Source organism: Arachis hypogaea, chromosome 3 (genome assembly GCF_003086295.3).
Source record: "Arachis hypogaea cultivar Tifrunner chromosome 3, arahy.Tifrunner.gnm2.J5K5, whole genome shotgun sequence".
Taxonomy (NCBI): Eukaryota; Viridiplantae; Streptophyta; class Magnoliopsida; order Fabales; family Fabaceae; genus Arachis; species Arachis hypogaea.
Window position 1 is genome coordinate 129,449,756 of NC_092038.1, and position 17,563 is coordinate 129,467,318.

At 33.6% G+C, this 17,563-nt stretch overlaps 2 protein-coding genes across 2 annotated transcripts; one reads left to right on the forward strand and one right to left on the reverse strand.

Moving 5' to 3' along the window:
* Positions 1-3,003: 3,003 nt before the first annotated feature.
* LOC140182781 (myosin-8-like) lies at positions 3,004-4,939 on the reverse strand. The gene is made up of 5 exons (XM_072230162.1): positions 4,830-4,939; positions 4,477-4,570; positions 4,073-4,201; positions 3,618-3,763; positions 3,004-3,401 (listed from the first exon to the last, which is right to left on the reverse strand). The coding sequence occupies exons 2-5, from the start codon at positions 4,477-4,479 to the stop codon at positions 3,359-3,361; spliced, it is 321 nt and encodes a 106-aa protein (XP_072086263.1). The 5' UTR covers positions 4,480-4,570; positions 4,830-4,939; the 3' UTR covers positions 3,004-3,358.
* A 2,133-nt stretch (positions 4,940-7,072) lies between these two features.
* LOC140183599 (uncharacterized) lies at positions 7,073-10,358 on the forward strand. Its single transcript, XM_072232058.1, has 5 exons — positions 7,073-7,398; positions 7,510-7,774; positions 7,858-8,455; positions 9,037-9,212; positions 9,822-10,358. Exons 1-5 carry the CDS (start codon positions 7,073-7,075, stop codon positions 10,356-10,358), a joined length of 1,902 nt encoding a protein of 633 aa, XP_072088159.1.
* Positions 10,359-17,563: the final 7,205 nt, after the last annotated feature.

Sequence of the window (17,563 nt, forward strand, 5' to 3'; positions counted from 1 at the left end):
TATATATACATATGTATCAAGCAAAGCAAATGATTAGCCTTTTACTCATCACTTTATTCATAATCAAGAATTATTTATACACCAGTAGTAGTGATCTGAGTAGAGAAAAAATAGAGAAAATGAAAAGAATAGAACAGTTTGAAACCGCTGCTATTTAATGGCCACGGTTTTGTTCAAATGTAATGATCGGCGGTTTGAAAACGCTGCTGTTTAACAGCCACTGTTTTCAAATGAAACTGATTAAACCGCCGCTATCTCCTAACCTAGTTTTACAAATTTCTAACGGCTATGTTGTAATCGCCGCTATTTCTTGGTTAAATGGCTGCAAAAATACTGTATTGTACATTGGCAATCAACGCTCTTTTTTATTTTAATGTACAATTTTTATTGTTGTATTTTTTTTTACTAAGAGTTGCATAATCAACACAAAAAAAGTGTATATCTGAAAGAAAAAAAGGTTCCATTATCCTAAGATCTACTTTCTATTCTGTCCCTCCAACACACTCATCCATGCGGCGACGTCTGATAGCAGCTTCCCACCTTGCCCTTGAAGTAGACATATCAAAGCACTCTCCATTGCCTGTATCCTGACCTTCCCAGCTGCTACTTCATCCTCCACTGCCTGTCTCATCCTCCACTGCCTTCCTTTTCAATTTTTCTGCTGCCAACTCGGCTTGTAGTTCAAGTAGCACCCTTTGGGTCTCCTCCCTTTCAAAATCATTGCTCGGCTGATGGGAATTCATACCGAAGACTTGACTAGAAGTGGGCCCTAACCTCATGCCACGCACCCTACCCGGGTGCTCCTTTCTGAGAGCTTGAGCAAGCAAATCATTCTGAGACAACAGTCTAGAAGATTCATCACGTTTCTCAATAGCCTCAATCATTTCCTACACACATAGATAAGCAATTATAAGCATTTATTAGCTAGTCGCTAACTGCACAGACTTCCAATAAAATTTAAAAAACTAAAACATGGGAGAAACTACTTCCTGACTCGCAACACATTACTTACTCCAATAGCCCGAGCTGCATCACGGGCATACGAGCCATTAGCTCTTTTGTGCGTTAAGAGATACAATTCTCCTCTACTAACTCTCCTCCCATGTCGTTCCGACTGTACCAATAATGATGACAAAGTGAATAAGTAGAGGAAGAGATAGTCCAAAAACATTCTCAAAAATAGATTACCTCTTCTTCTCCGAGCCTTGCCAAGCTTTTCGATCCGCCAGTGTGGGTGTAAAGTTACTTTGATCGATTCTCAGCATTTTTCTTACACTTATCCTGTCATGCCATCAAATTAAGAGTTACTAGACACTAGTTCTGACTAACTCAATGTGACATAAATAGACTTTTTCTGCTATGAAACAAAACTATATTACCTGTGGTTGGGGTACTTTAATGAAACAACCCCCTTCCCCCACCCTGTTATTAGATGCGGTTGGGACAAAAAGGGCAACAAATTTGGATCTATTGGAGGCGGACCATCAAAACGCATCAAGAACTGCCGCAGCTCACTCGAATAGCAGCGATCTGGAAAAGGGCTAGTATTTTATTGCAGGTAAGAGCCGTGTCCCTTGTAGTGAAAGGTCAATGATCTATTTATCCTTTTCTCTTAAAACAACAATATACAATAGAAATACTATATAAAATTACAAGTACTCTTTCTAGTGAAATAATTAATCCTTCCGCAATGCATTTGTTGTTGAGTATGTATAAGTTGTTACCGAATTTATAAAACTCAGTATTCATAAGTACACCGGATTATTAATCAAGTATCAATTCACTTACAATAGTTACTATCTGAACGTTCAAATTATGGAATGAATAAATAAATAGTATATAAATAATTTTATTAGATAATCATTTAGGATAGTTAATTGTATCCAATTAATATATAAATTATAAAAAAATTCAACAAGAGAAAAAATCGACAATCTTAAATTAAGAGTAATCTTAATCTCATCACTTTCATTCTTATTTACAATAAAAAATTACAAAATTCTAATCTTCTCTCCCACATTTTTTAGTCGCGCCATATAGTATCACTTTTAACTGCCTTGGTTGTTGTGTCACGTCATAACCGCGTCGCATCACTCATCACCGTCCGTTACTCAGTTGTCGTCCATCAACATATGTTTTTTTTCGGAGAATGTACAATAAAAACTAAATAAAAGAATACTAACAAAAAATATTTAAAACTATTAAAAAGAATTATCCAAAATATAAAATGAAGAAACATTCAAAACATAAAAAAAAGCATTCAATACCTATAAAAATGACACATCCAAAACTTAGGATAAGAAAACATCCCAAACTATTAAATAGAATCGTCAAAAACCTAAAAAACAAAAAAAAGAAGAACGCGAAAGATGCTTTGATGCTAAGAAGGAAGAGATGTGGATGAGATAAGAGAAGGGACATGCCAAAGGATTGGAAGGTGCCACGGCAGACATTACAACAAAACAGCATTTTGGCAACGGTTTTTTTAATGCTTGGTGACGGTTTTAACTGTCACTAAATGGTTTTACGACGGTTAAAAAAAACGTCACAGATTTGAGCGTCGCTAGCTGACATAGTGACGGTTTTGGACCACCGTTGGTAAGGAGTGTCGCTAAATTGTTTGTGACGGTTTTTAAAATATAAAACCGTCACTAATTTGTAACACTTGTAAAGGTATTTTTTATACTGTATTTCGCGACGTCTTGAAACTGTCGTTAAATTACTAAATTCTGTGACATTTTTTCTTATATTTCATGACTATTTTAAACTGTCACAATATTTAGCGACGATTTGAAACCGTCACTAAGTTACTAATTCTTATGACAGTTTTTAGGCATATTTAGTGATTATTTAAACCGTCACAATATTTTAGTGACAGTTTCTCGATTTAAAACCGTTACTAAGTTACTTATTCCTGTGACATTTTTTTTTCTGTATTTTAGTAACTATTTTAAATTGTCATAATCTCTCCAACATCAAAGATTTCTATTATCAAAATTTGAATTCTCTAAAAATGACCTTGTATTTCACCAAATCCAAATTCAATCCCACAAGTTTTACAAAAATAACAACAATGTGAGACTAATTTTTTTCCAGCCAATTTATGGAGTGGAAGGGCCCAAAAAAAGGAGAGAAGAAAAAAGCTCATATATACTACTAAAATTTAAATGCATATAGCATAATGAAGGAGTATGAAGGAATGACAATAACATTTAGGAAGCATATTGTTAAATGCTGCTAATTTCTTTCATAACCAAGGTGTCATCTGAAAATTCTCCATGTAGCAGCTAGTTTAATAGTTCTTCTTCTTCAATGTTATCTTCATTGTAACACTTGTTGCCCAAAAAGTTGGGTTGATTCATCGAAGATAACAGCCTAACCCACATTCTATCATGTATTTTCTGTATAAAAATGAACCCAACAAAGAGTTAGGCCAAAGATTTTCACAACTTTTGCTACCCTCTGCTATTATTACTTCCTGGATAGAAGTTACTTTCTAAACTTGCTTTATTTTTTAGTTAGAATGAGAGAAAAAATTCAAATGTTCAAAAGTTTAATTAAATACCAGCAATTATATTACATTAAGACTCCATTTACAGTGCAGCAAAGAAAATTACCTATATACAGCATCTGCAATGGCAAAGGGATGTGGACTTAGCTCACTAAACACTGCTCCTTTATATTGTGCCATCATATGACTATCATATAAATGAGGAAGCTTTATGAAAGGGTTCACCGCAATCAATATATTTCCAGTGTAAGTCTGGAAGCAAAGTATTGGACAAATTAGCATAATATTCCACATTTCCAACCATACAACATCATCAAAATATGAAATATGTACGTAAATTTCATTGATATCATATCTTGATCTCAGATTTTCTAGTACACCAGATTTGTGTAGGTATGCAAGCTTTGTCATATCGTCTACTCCACCTGGCGGAACTTCAGTGTCTTTATGATAAATACAGGACACTTTAACAACAACCTGAATTTCAAGGAAAATTAAAGCATGGGCATATTGTAATACAAGAACAATAGTTTCATTAAGCTAAAATCAGAGGACCCTCACCGTCTTCCGTAAAGTGCAAGAGACTTTAACTTCTTCTTCATTAACCTCCAAGACTTCACTATCTATCCATGCTACTTCAGAATCCTCAACCCAAACATGGGACCCAACTGTAGGAGTAGCAACAGCAACCTACAGTGCAAAAAGTGTCCAATTTTGCTTAACTAATCATAGTAGGATTCATTTGCCTCTCTAAATAAATTTATGCATAATCAAGCAACTAAAACAAAAGGCATTCACAGAACAAAGTTTATAGTTTTTTTCTTTCAAAAAAAAAAGGGAAAGATTCCAAATTCTATTTTCTATGCAACAGAAAAAAACCATAGCCGCCAATATAAAAAACTCCATCTCACACCAAGACTTGGAATTAACTCAAGCAAGATGAGAAAAGACTAAGAAATAGATACCATTTTGAGAATGGGGATGGGAACAAAAACTGAGCTTGCAACTGGAATAGTGAACTGGGCTAATGGTCAAATCTGCAGCTTTCACCTCCCACACCTGAATAAATAAATAATATAATACATTATCAGAAGTATTCCCTACAAGTTAAATTGCGATATAACATTATACTTAAGGAAATATAGTATAAGTACTACTTACAATGGCATATAGTACACTAATAGAAAATGACCTCATATCTTCCATTTAAGCAATAGAAAGAAGTGTGCAATATTCCAATAATCAAGAGGCAAACGACAACTCATTGACAGAACTAGAGAACAAGAACAAAATTACCAAGGGCATACAACACTCTTACCTCACTAGCTTCAAGCCAGATATCAGGCTTCATTGTATCTCCATATCAATAGTATGACTAAAAATCACTAGTAATATTAGGCAGGATTCAAACCAGGTTCAAAGAGGAACAAGAAATGGAGGTACCTTTGGCTCATAAATCACTTGAGAACCAAGAATTTTAGAACGCGCTTTGAACACGTCTTCAGTAAATCCCGTTCTTACTCAGAGTAAAAATTTCAAAATATAAGACAATTAATTTTAAGAAATAAAGGAACTCAACAGTTACTTAACAACATCCGATCACTCACCAATCTTACAAATACTTTGAAATTCTTCGTTATTGTAGTCATAGCAAGCAAGAAGAAAAGCACCATAGACTCCTACAAGACATCATCCAGCTTTCATTTCAAACCACTTTGAGCTCAGTCTGTAATATAGCATTATGTAGAAAAACATAATAATATCAAGTTAGAGCAAATTCGTAAATCATTCCTCCAAAGATAATTAGAACATCAAGTTAGTCCCTCAAAACATTAAACACCAAATTTTTCATGTATAGGGTAAATTAATAATCAATTTAATTAATGGTCAAGTTGGTATCCCAAGATATGTTGAAGAATTAAACAGATGTCCATTTTAGACATCAAGCAATCTACTCAATGATAAAGAATCAAACTCTGTAGAAGACTAACTTGATAGTTGATATAGCCATATACATTTGGCCGACAAATTTGAATTTTAACTACCATTCAAATGTTTTTAATATGTTGTGAATAGAAAAAGAATTCAACACTATTGAGTTAAGATTGATTTTGATAAATAAATTATGATGACAAATATTTATTGGGTTAAAAGTTCAATTGTAGTTTAATATGTGTTTTAGTGATATGGGCCCATTATTCTTTTCTCAGCCCAACAGTGTTGCTTAAGTATTCCTTTAATGCTTCAATTCAATACACAAGCCCAAAGTCTTTAAACAAGCACCGATCAACAAAAAGGTGCAAAGGAAGAAGGCTCTACATTTGTAAAGTGATAAAGGGGCATTTGTCTTCATCATGGAAAAAGGAAGATAGCTAGAACAAAAGGGGATCAACGAAGCAACAAGACACAAGGACATTTGGCACAATTATGGGACAGCTATGGCTCTAGAAAGGCGACAAAAACACAGAGAAAATATTACTACTCCAAGGACAACTCAGAATAAAAATTCAGAAGATCATTAGCAAGTTTGGAAGAGCAAAACAAAAATGCAGAGTTATGGACAGCAGTGGGAATGGCTCAAAATTGGAAGTGCTTTGCATGGCAAGGAAGACAGCAGTTTCAAGGACAACAGAGGTTGGTGGATCAAACTCTCCAACAAGCAACGTTAGTGGAGCAGGATAGAAAAAGCACTGGATGCCAGTAGAGATAACTTCAACGGGTAGATGGACAAGGAATTGGAAGAGGCAAATTGAAGAGCAAGCTGAAGATATAAAATAGACCTCACTTCAATATTTGAAATCAAGGAAAATAGAGTGATACAAGAGCATCATCTCAAAACACTTAAGCTGAAATTATTTTCCTTTAATTTGTGCTTTATTTCAGATTTTTCTTTGCTATGGCTATCTAATGTCATCTTTCTGTATTTGAGAAAAAGGATAGTGAATGTGAGTTGAAAAAGCCATGAGAGAAGATGTAAGAGAGATGCATGAAAAAGCCAAAGAAATATTTCTGTGTAATATGGTTTTATTAAACTAAGGTTTAGTTCCCCTTGCCAAGTTGGGATAGCACTTGGTGGTAGATTGAATCTGCGGGTTCCCCTTGCCAAGTTGGGATAGCACTTGGTGTTTCTGAATCTGGTTAGGTTCTCCTTCCAAGTTGGGACAGCACTTGGGAAGCTGAGCTTTGGTGAAGAAAGTTTAGTGGTAGATACTAGTTGAATTAGGTTGTAATTCAATAGTATTGATGATTGTAATCAGTTTATTATAGTGAAAATTCCACCATGATTGTGGTGGAGACTGGACGTAGGATTCATGGAACTTAGAATCCGAACCAGGATACATGCTGGCCTCTTTCTCTTCTTCCCTTCTCTGTTTCTTTTCTGCACATGAAACAAAATGGAAAAATCTCCTACATATTTAGCTTTCGCAAAAACAGAGCTTGAAATGTTCAGTTTTGAGCCAACTTAATTCAACCCCTCTTCTTAAGTTCAAGTAGTTCCATCAATTGGTATCAGGAGAAAGGTCTCAAGGAGTCAAGCTTCACAGCTTGGAGTAAAGATCCATGGCTAACAATATGGGTCCGAACATCATGGCCTTCACTCTCACTGAAGGGCAGTCAAATAATAGACCTCCTTACTTCAATGGCAGCATCTATTCGTACTGGAAAGAGAGAATGAGAATCTTCGTGCAGTCAATCGACTACAACATTTGGAAGATCATCCTTAATGGACCAGACGTTTCCACTAAGCAAAATTCTGATGAAGAAGTTGTGGCAAAAGAAGACAGCGAGTGGATAGAGGAAGAAAAGAATAAGGTTGAACTCAATGTAAAGGCAATCAATCTAATGCACTATGCAATCAGTTTTGAAGAATATAGAAAAGTCTCAAGGTGCAAGATGACTAAATAAATTTGGGACAAGCTTAGACTCACCCATGAAGGCACTAAACAAGTGATGGAGACCAGAATTGATATGCTGATGAAGGAGTATGAAATGTTTAGCATGAAGGAGGATGAGAGCATCGATCAAATGTTTGAGAGGCTCTCAATAATCATTAACAATCTGGATGCCATGGGAAGGAGCTATTCTGAAGAAACCTTAGTAAGGAAGATCCTGAGGAGTCTTACTAAGAAATGGAAAGTAAAAAGTACAGCCATCTCTGAAAGGAATGATTTGATCAAAATCACCTATGATGAGCTAAGAGGCAAGCTGCTGGCCTATGAAACTACTCACATGTCTCAAGACAAAGATGACAAAAAGAAAAGTGTAGCACTAAAATCAAGAATGACAGCCAAAGAAGAAGAATATGATGATAGTTTCTCAGATGAAGAAATGGTTCTCTTTGAAAGAAAAATGAGAAGATTACTGAGATTCAAAAGCAAAGACAAAGGAAGTTCTTCAAGAAAGATCAAGCCAAGTTCACATGCCACCACTGCAAGGAACCATGTCACTTTAAGACAGATTGCCCTCAACTAAAGAAAGGCAAAAAATCCAAGAAAGACAAGAAGAAAGTGATGATGGCAACATGGGAGGACTTGGAGAACGACACTAGTTCAGAGAACTCAGATCAAGAGGCTCAGCTATGCCTGATGGCTGATCACGATGATGAAGATGAGGTAGATCTCTCTGACATATATATTGATGAATTGCACTATATTATCAAAGACATTACTGTGACTTTTAAGAAACTCTTAGATAATTATGTTAAATGCAAGAAAGATAATGAGGCATTGAGAGCTGAAAATGATTCTCTATTGGAAAAGGTTAAGGAAACCGAAGCTTGTGATGAAAATTCTTTAAAAGAAGAAAACAATGTTTTAAGAGCTAAATTAAACAAATTCAAACTCAAGCATATGGTCACTGCCTCCACTGATTTGATTGCTAAAAATAAAAAGCTAAATGAACAAATTAAAAACCTGAATGAAGACTTAGCAAGATTTGTTCAAGGTTCCTAAAATCTTGATAAATTACTTGCTTGTCAAAGATTTGGTGGTGAAAAATATGGACTTGGATTTAAAGAGGAAAGTAAGGTTGTTTTCAAACAAAATGTTAAAAAATCTGAAGCTTCCTCTTCCAAGATTTTCAAACCAAAAATTTTCAGCAAACCTCCAAAATCAGTGAGCAAGAATCATTGCTACAAATGCAATAGAAAAGGTCATGATCCTCAACAATGTTTCATCTTTCTAAGGTCTTTTGGTAATGATAGTAAATTATAAAAAGTTGTTCATGATTTTAATGCTCTTGTGCGACCAAAAAGATTTCACATCAAAGGATCCAAATGGATTTGGATACCTAAGGTTAGTTAAAGAACATGCAGATTTGCCTTACATCCAAGAAGAAATTGGACATATGGTATCTTGATAGTGGATGTTCAAGGCATATGACCAGAAAGGATACTTTCTGCATTAAACTCAATAAGTATGATGGAGGATTTGTCACTTTCGGAGATAATGGTAAAGGTAAAATAATTGCCATTGGTAAGGTTGGCAAAAATTTTTCTACTTGCATTGATAGTGTCTTTCTAATAGATGGGTTAAAGCATAATCTATTAAGCATAAGTCAATTGTGTGACCTTGGATATGCGGTAACCTTTAGGAAATCTGATTGTAGGGTCATTAATGAGAAAACAGGGGTTGTTTTATTTGTTGCCAAAAGAAGTGACAATGTTTATGGACTCACACTAGATGATCTTAAGATTCAAAATGTAACTTGTTTCTCTGCAATGAAATCTAAAAAATGGATGTGGCAAAAGAGATTAGAACATGCTAGCATGTTCCAAATCTCTAAGCTTGTTAAAAGAGGCTTAGTAAGAGGTCTTTCTAATATCAAATTTGATAAAGACATCACATGTGATGCTTGTCAAATGGGTAAACAAATAAAAACCTCTTTTAAACCTAAGGAAGACGTCTTAACTAAGAAACCGTTGAAGTTGTTGCATCTTGATCTGTTTGGACCAACTAGGACTCGAAGTCTTGGAGGAAAAAGTTATGGTATGGTTATTGTGAATGACTATACTAGGTTTGGTTGGATGTTTTTTCTAGCTCATAAACATGAAGCATTTTCTGTTTTCGAAAAATTCAGCAAGAAGATTCAAAATGAAAAGAGTTTAAAAATTGTTTCAATTAGAAGTGACCATGGCAAAGAGTTTGAAAATCAATACTTTGAATCTTTTTGTAATGAACTAGACATATCACACAACTTCTCATGTCCTAGAACACCACAACAAAATGGTGTTGTGGAAAGAAGAAATAGAAGTTTACAAGAAACGGCTAGAGCTATGTTGTGTGAATATGAAGTTCCCAAATTCTTATAGGCTGAACCTGTGAATACAGCTTGCTATGTTTTGAATCAAACTCTCATAAGGAAGTTCTTGAAGAAAACTCCATATGAGTTTTGGAAAGGACATCCTCCCAATCTTAGTTATTTTCATGTGTTTGGTTGCAAATGTTTCATACTGAATATCAAAGAAAATTTAGGAAAATTTGATCCTAAAACACATGAAAGCATCTTTCTTTGTTATTCCACTTATAGCAAAGCATATAGAGTGTATAACAAGAACTCTAAAACTGTTGAGAAAACCATGCATGTCACGTTCTGTGAATCTAACTCTGTTCCTAGTGTTTGCATTGATGATAGTCCAGGTTTTGAAGCTGAGTTGCCCAGAAATATTGAGTCAGTGCCTCAAAATACAAGTTCTCAAGATACTACACCTGTTAGTAGCAAAAATATCATTTCTGCAGGAGACAATTTAGAATTATCTCTTGTTGCAGTAGAAAATATTGATGCAGAGGCCATTGTTGATCAAGAGGAACCTGAATCCTCAACCCAAACCAGAAGACCAAGAGAATGAAAATTTCTGAGAAATTATCTTGAAGAATTCATCATTGGCGATCCCTCCAAAGGAATGACTACTCGTTCATCTTTGAAAAGAGCCAAATCTAATAACTTAGCTCTTATATCAAAGATTGAACCTTAAAATATCTAAGAAGCACTTGCTGATCCATCTTGGGTATTAGCCATGGAGGAGGAATTGCAGCAGTTTGTGAAAAATCAGGTCTGGACCTTGGTGCCTCACTCAAATAGAAAGAAAGTCACTGGCACCAAATGGATTTTCAAAAACAAATTGGGTAAAGATGGAATCATTGTCCAAAACAAAGCAAGATTGGTTGCTCAAGGCTATGATCAAGAGGAAGAGATTGATTTCGATGAATCATTTGCACCTGTAGCTCGAATGAAAGCCATCAGATTGCTCCTTGCATATGCAGCTCATTGTGGCTTCAAGCTATTCCAAATGGACGTAAAGTGTGCATTCCTCAATGGTATAATAGATAGAAAGGTCTATGTGGCCCAACCTCCTAGATTTGAAATCAAAACTTATCCTAATTATGTTTTCAAACTGGTTAAAGCCTTATATGGTTTAAGACAAGCTCCTAGAGCTTTGTATGAGAGGCTTAACTCATTTTTATTGAAAAATAATTTTCAAAGAGGAGCCACTGATACCACTCTATTTATTAAGAATTATAATGATCATTTCATTCTTGTGCAAGTGAACATTGATGATATCATTTTTGGTTGGATGAGGCTTTGTATGCATATTTTGCTAAACTAATGACAAGTGAATTTGATATGAGCATGATGGGAGAATTAACCTTCTTCCTAGGCTTGCAAATTAAGCAATCTGCAGAAGGCATATTTATGCATCAAGAAAAATATGCAAAGGAATTTGTCAAGAAATTTGGGCTGGAGTGTGCCAAGCCAATGGAAACCCCTATGCATCCTAACATCAAGCTTGACAAAGATGAACATGCTAGAGACGTTGATGAGACACGTTACAGAGGAATGATTGGTTCTTTAATGTATCTAACCTTCTCAAGGCCTGACATCATACAAAGCGTTGATTTTGCTGGGGACAGAATTGATAGAAGAAGCACAAGTGGCATGTGTTGCTTTCTTGACAAATCTCTCAATGTATGTTCAAGAAAGAAGCAAGCAACAGTGGCACTATCCACTACCGAAGCTGAGTATATTGCAGCCACCTCTTGTTGCTCTCAATTACTATGATTGAAAACTCAGTTAGCTGATTATAAACTGAAAGTATCTAATATTCCATTGTTTTGTGATAACATGAGTACTATCAATATTTCAAAAAATCCTGTTTTGCACTCAAGAACAAAGTACATTAAAGTTAGATTCATTTTTATAAGAGAACATGTGCAAAATGAAAATTTAGATATTCAGTTTGTTAAATCTGAAGATCAACTAGCTGATATTTTCACTAAACCATTGATAGAAGAGAGGTTCTACAAATTACGAACTGCTCTGGACATTCTTGATTCATATAATTTTTCTTAATCCTTCTGATATTCTAGTTCAAGCGTTTTGTCTCATAGGTCGAGATGAGACTATTCTGGGAAGATGATGAGTGGCTTCATTAATTTGATTTGTTGCTATTTGGACTCGTTGGAGGCTTATCAGATTTGGTGGGTCTAGGGTGTTTACTTGTCTACTCTCAGATGGGTCACTTGTGTCTAAAAGTGTTGGGCCTACTTTGGACTTGGATTTTAAAATAATTATTTTTTATTTTAACTTGGATTTATTTTTTTATTTTTCAAGTTGAGACCTTTGCACTACTTTAGGTCTATCTTTTTTTCTCTTCATGAGTCATTTCACACACGCCGCTCTCCACTCCTTAACCCTACTTCTCATTTTTGTTGAGGCACATGCATGCATGTGTGAGTTCGAAAAATGCTTTGCTTTATGCCATGTTACTTATAAATTTTTTTTTTCAGTATTATAATGTTAATTTTGGGACTGAGATCTTCAGGGAATTTAAATTCTTACATTAAAGGGGGGTAGTGTAGTAAGGAGAATAGCGACCAAGCGTAGAAGCACTGATGAGGATACTGAAACTCTTGTTCATGGTTATAATCCATTGATTCCTAAGTCCAACTTAGCCAAAATCCGAATCATGACTAAGATCATAAAGGATTTGCTCCGAGAATTTGTGAATCTGACGGATCTTCTCATCAAATTTGGGGCTAAAAAGAAGAGAGCTGAAAGCATGGAGGAAACTGCACTTAAGACGACAAAGGGCCGCATTCACATTTTCAGAAATTGTGTGAAAAAAATTGAAGCTGAGTGTACCACCACTGACAATGACGATGAGGATGAAGGCTCCGATGACTCCAACTCTGATGCCTAGCTACTCTCATCTCTAATCTAACAGTTTGTTTTGCTACTACTTCAGACTGCATGTGTTTAGCTACTAACAAATTTTATGCAGGGTCTTTCATTTCCCTCATTGATGACAAAAGGGGGAGAAAAGAAAAGAAAAGTCAGATTTGGCTTAGGTTATAGATGATGATGCTTAATGATATGTATTGTCTTATGTGTTGCTGTGTTATGGGGGAGAAATGCTAACATTAAGAGGGAGCATTACACAACACCATAACAGTTTGGATGGTCATCAAAGGGAAGTACTCTTAACTCAATTCAGCTAGAAGTTTAAATTAATTTATCCTCTTTATCATGTTTGTCATCAATTGGGAGATTGTTGAGTTAAGATTGATTTTGATAAATAAATTATGATGACAAACATGTATTGGGTTAAAAGTCCAATTGTAGTTTAATATGTGTTTTAGTGATGCAGGCCCATTATTCTTTTCTCAGCCCAACAATGTTGCTTAAGTATTCCTTTAATGCTTCAATTCAATGCACAAGCCCAAAGTCTTTAAACAAGCACCGATCAGAAAAAGGTGCAAAGAAAGAAGGCTTTGCATTTGTAAAGTGATAAAGGGGCATTTGTCTTCATCATAGAAAAAGGAAGACAGCTGGAACAAAAGGGGATTAACGAAGCAATAAGATACAAGGACATTTGACACAATTATGGGACAGCTATGGCTCTAGAAAGGCAACAAAAACACAAAGAAAATATCACTACTCCAAGGACAACTCAGAATCAAAATTCAGAAGATCAATAGCAAGTTTGGAAGAGTAAACAAAAATGCAGAGTTATGGACAACAGTGGGAATGGCTCAAAATTGGAAGTGCTTTGCATGGCAAGGAAGACAGCAGTTTCAAGGACAATAGAGGTTGGTGGATCAAACCCTCCAACAAGCAACGTTAGTGGAGCAGGATGGAAAAAGGACTGGATGCCAGCAGAGACAACTCCAACTGGTAGATTGACAAGGAATTGGAAGAGAAAAATTGAAGAGCAAGCTAAAGATATAAAACAGACCTCACTTCAACATCTGAAATCAAGAAAAATAGAGTGATACAAGAGCATCATCTCAAAACACTTGAGCTGAAATCATTTTCCTTCAATTTGTACTTCATTTCAGATTTTCTTTGCTATGGCTATCTAATGTCATCTTTCTGTATTTGAGAAAAAGACTTGTGAATGTGAGTTGAAAAAGCCATGAGAGAAGAAGCAAGAGAGATGCATGAAAAAGCCAAAGAAATATTTCTGTGTAATATGGTTTTATTGAACTAAGGTTTAGTTCCCCTTGCAAAGTTGGGATAGCACTTGGTGTTTCTGAATCTGGTTAGGTTCTCCTTCCAAGTTAGGACAACACTTGGAAAGCTGAGCTTTGGTGAAGAAAGCTTAGTGATAGATACTAGTTGAATTAGATTGTAATTCAATAGTATTGGTGATTGTAATCAGTTGATTATAGTAAAAATTCTACCATGATTTTGGTGGAGACTGGACTTAGGATTCATGAAACTTAGAATCCGAACCAAGATACATGCTGGCCTCTTTCTCTTCTTCCCTTCTCTGTTTCTTTTTTGCACATGAGACAAAATGAAAAAATCTCCTGCATATTTAGCTTCTGTAAAAACAGAGCTTGAAACTTTCAGTTTTGAGCTAACTTGATTTAACCCTCCCCTTCTCAAGTTCAAGTAGTTCCATCAAACACCTTTAATTTTCTAAATTCAGCGCCTAGTATGGCTTATAATTTCTTATAGCTTAAGCTAGTTTACTTATATTTTATTCCAAATAGCATTTTTAGCTAATTAGCTTTTTCATTTCTAGTGTAGCAATTTGCATAATTCAAGAAGAGTACTAACTAATTCATGATGTCATCAAGGCACAAAAATATCAAAGAAATCAAGAGAAGAAATAATAAAGAGAGATTCAAAGAAATCTAGTTGAATTATTTCATCGAACATGTTGAGTGCGGAAAAAAGAAATAAGAGAATTCAAAGAAAATAGCAAATATGAACATGAGGATAAAATCATTACGATAAATTGCAACAAAATAGAACACCAAGATCAAACAATTGCAACAACTTCAGCACAACAAACATTAAGCAACAACAAAGGAATTGCAGGGGTAAAAATTATAGTAGAAGAACAATTAAATACCACCATCAGTGTTTAGTATTGAGGTTGGAAGAGAAGAAAAAGTCGCTGGATGAACAATTAAACGATGCAGGAGACAGCGAACGGTGAACGGTGAATGCGAACCGCAACAGTGAACAGTGAACGGTGAACAGCAAACGGTGAACGTCCAACACGATTCACGACGACGAACGACGAACGACGAACTGTAGCGTGGTGAAGGTTGTTGCGTGACTTTCTCTGTTTCTCATCTCTTCTCATCTCATATGAAACAGTAGTGAGACCGTGAATACAGTTTTAGAAAAAAATAGAAAATTAAAAAAAAAAGAAAAATAGTGAGAGAGATATAGAGTCAATGACGGTTTAAAAATTAAGAGTATAAGTGTCACAATGTTGATTAATAGAGACCCTTAAAAAAAGGTTCACAAATTAAGTGTAGTTATTTGGCCAATTTGGTATAGTGAGAGCAACGAGAAGAGTTGGACAGGAAAGACGTGGCATAGTGGTGAGAAGAGTTAGAGAAGAAAGTCGCAACATGAGAAGTTGAAATGGGAGGGAACTTACTTGTTGAGTGCAAATCTAATCTTTTAAAATTTGAAAGTCAAATTTTTTTAAAGTTGGCTTATAAATTAACCAATTGGGTGCATAAAAAGTTATATAATTGCTTATACTTTTTTGTATACAAAATCTAAAAATCAAATAAAAAATAAAAATGCAATCTATAAAACACGGCTAATTTTTTTAGATATTAACTAAACTTTGGTGTAGTATTTAATTGTTAGACTTTTTGGTATTTTTTAAAATTTTTGAGACGAGACAATATATTCTCTGTATATTGTTCTATTCCGTATTTTAAAAAGTATCATAAAATCTAATAATTGAATGTTATACCAAAGTTTGATTAATATCTAAAAAAATTATTGATGAAAGACGACACTAATACTAGCATGAAGGAAACGAAGTAATGAGAAAAAAAGAGTAAACAATGTATTGATGAACTATTATCAGAGTTGAATCAATTACAGTAAAAGTAAGCTACTCTGCAAATACATGAGTTGCTATTTATAGAAACTGCAGCAATTTTAACTAATAACAAATTATGTTACGCTTATTATTTTTCATGTGAAAAAAAGACGTGTATCAAAAAATAGTGTGAAAAGTGTTTTATGTTTTTATGGGTTACATAAATTGGTGTCTCTAATTTTTTTGTATTATTTTGTTTTTTAAACAAACAATCACAAATCAGTTTGATTTGTGTTTTTGAAAATTAAGATATTTTTAATATTGAGATCGGACCGTCTGATTTTTATTTTTAAAAATAAAAACTTTAAAAGTACAAATCGAAAGTTTATTTTTTCTTCAAACAAATTGGACCGTCCAATTTAAATAATATCAATTAAAAAAAACATCATATAAAAAAACACCTAATTTTTCAATAACAACATATTACAAGTATATTTAATCAAAATAAAAAAAATTAGCCAAACAACTCATCACCCAGAAAACTATCTCACATTTTTTATCCTATATACTCTATTATAACATTTCATCTAATCAAGTTCCATAATTATTAGCTAGTGTTCCCTAGTTTCTTTGATTTATTGAGATTATGATCGATTTATTCTTAACTGTAGTCAAAATAAAAAAATAGTTTAATTTTAATTTAAATCTAACTAATGATGCTAAATAATAAGAATTTCTAAGACTATGTATAAACAAACAATTTTTTGATAGGTCATGCTTTGGCTTATGAGAATTATTTGTTTAATTTATTCTAATTAATCTTTAAACTCGCATTCATAAATTAAAAATATAAATCAATTCCTAAATTCATAACTGTTAAAATAAATATTAAGAAAAACTAAATAATTACATAATTCATTAAATAAAGAAAAATAAAGAAAATATTATTAAGATTTAATTTTTAGAATAAAATACAAATATTACATTATTGTTCATTTGTTCCTAACATTCTAAAGTAGAAAATTAAGAGAAGAACCTTAACAGTAGAAGAAACATGATTTCTTTTGTAAGATTCAGAAATTTCAGAAAAAAATTTAGTAAAAGCTAATTCTGACTTATTTATTCATTAAAGTCTTTATTTTTAAAAATTATTTTATTAAAAATAATTAAGTTAAGTTTTGATAATTAAATTAAAAATTTTACTTGATCTCATAATTATTGAGTAATTTTTTATATTTAAATTATACAACTTAACCGTTATAAAAGGATAAGAATTTTAAATGATTTAATTTAAATAATTGAGATTTTGGAATGTAATACTTTAGTTTTTATAAACAAAGAAAATCAATTATATTATTTCTAATTTTAAATTAGAATACTTAATTAAAATCTAATTAGCAAATTAATAAATAAATAATATTTTAAAAATAATTTTAAAGAATTAAATTAAATTTTAAATTTATACATTATATCATAATTTTATTAGAAATCATGTGTAGCTTTCAAAATGGACTTCATTTACAGCCTTCTTGCACCATTGACTTCTTCATCATCATCATCATCATCATCATCATCATCATCATCATCATCATCATCATTCAGTCACATACACACAAACAAAAACACAAATGCACCCACACATCACATAACACATACGGAGAGGGATTAAGAAAGAAAGGAAATAAAGAAAGAATAGTAAACTATCATTTCTACCTATGGAAGTTGAAAACGCTAACAAATCTACCCACAAG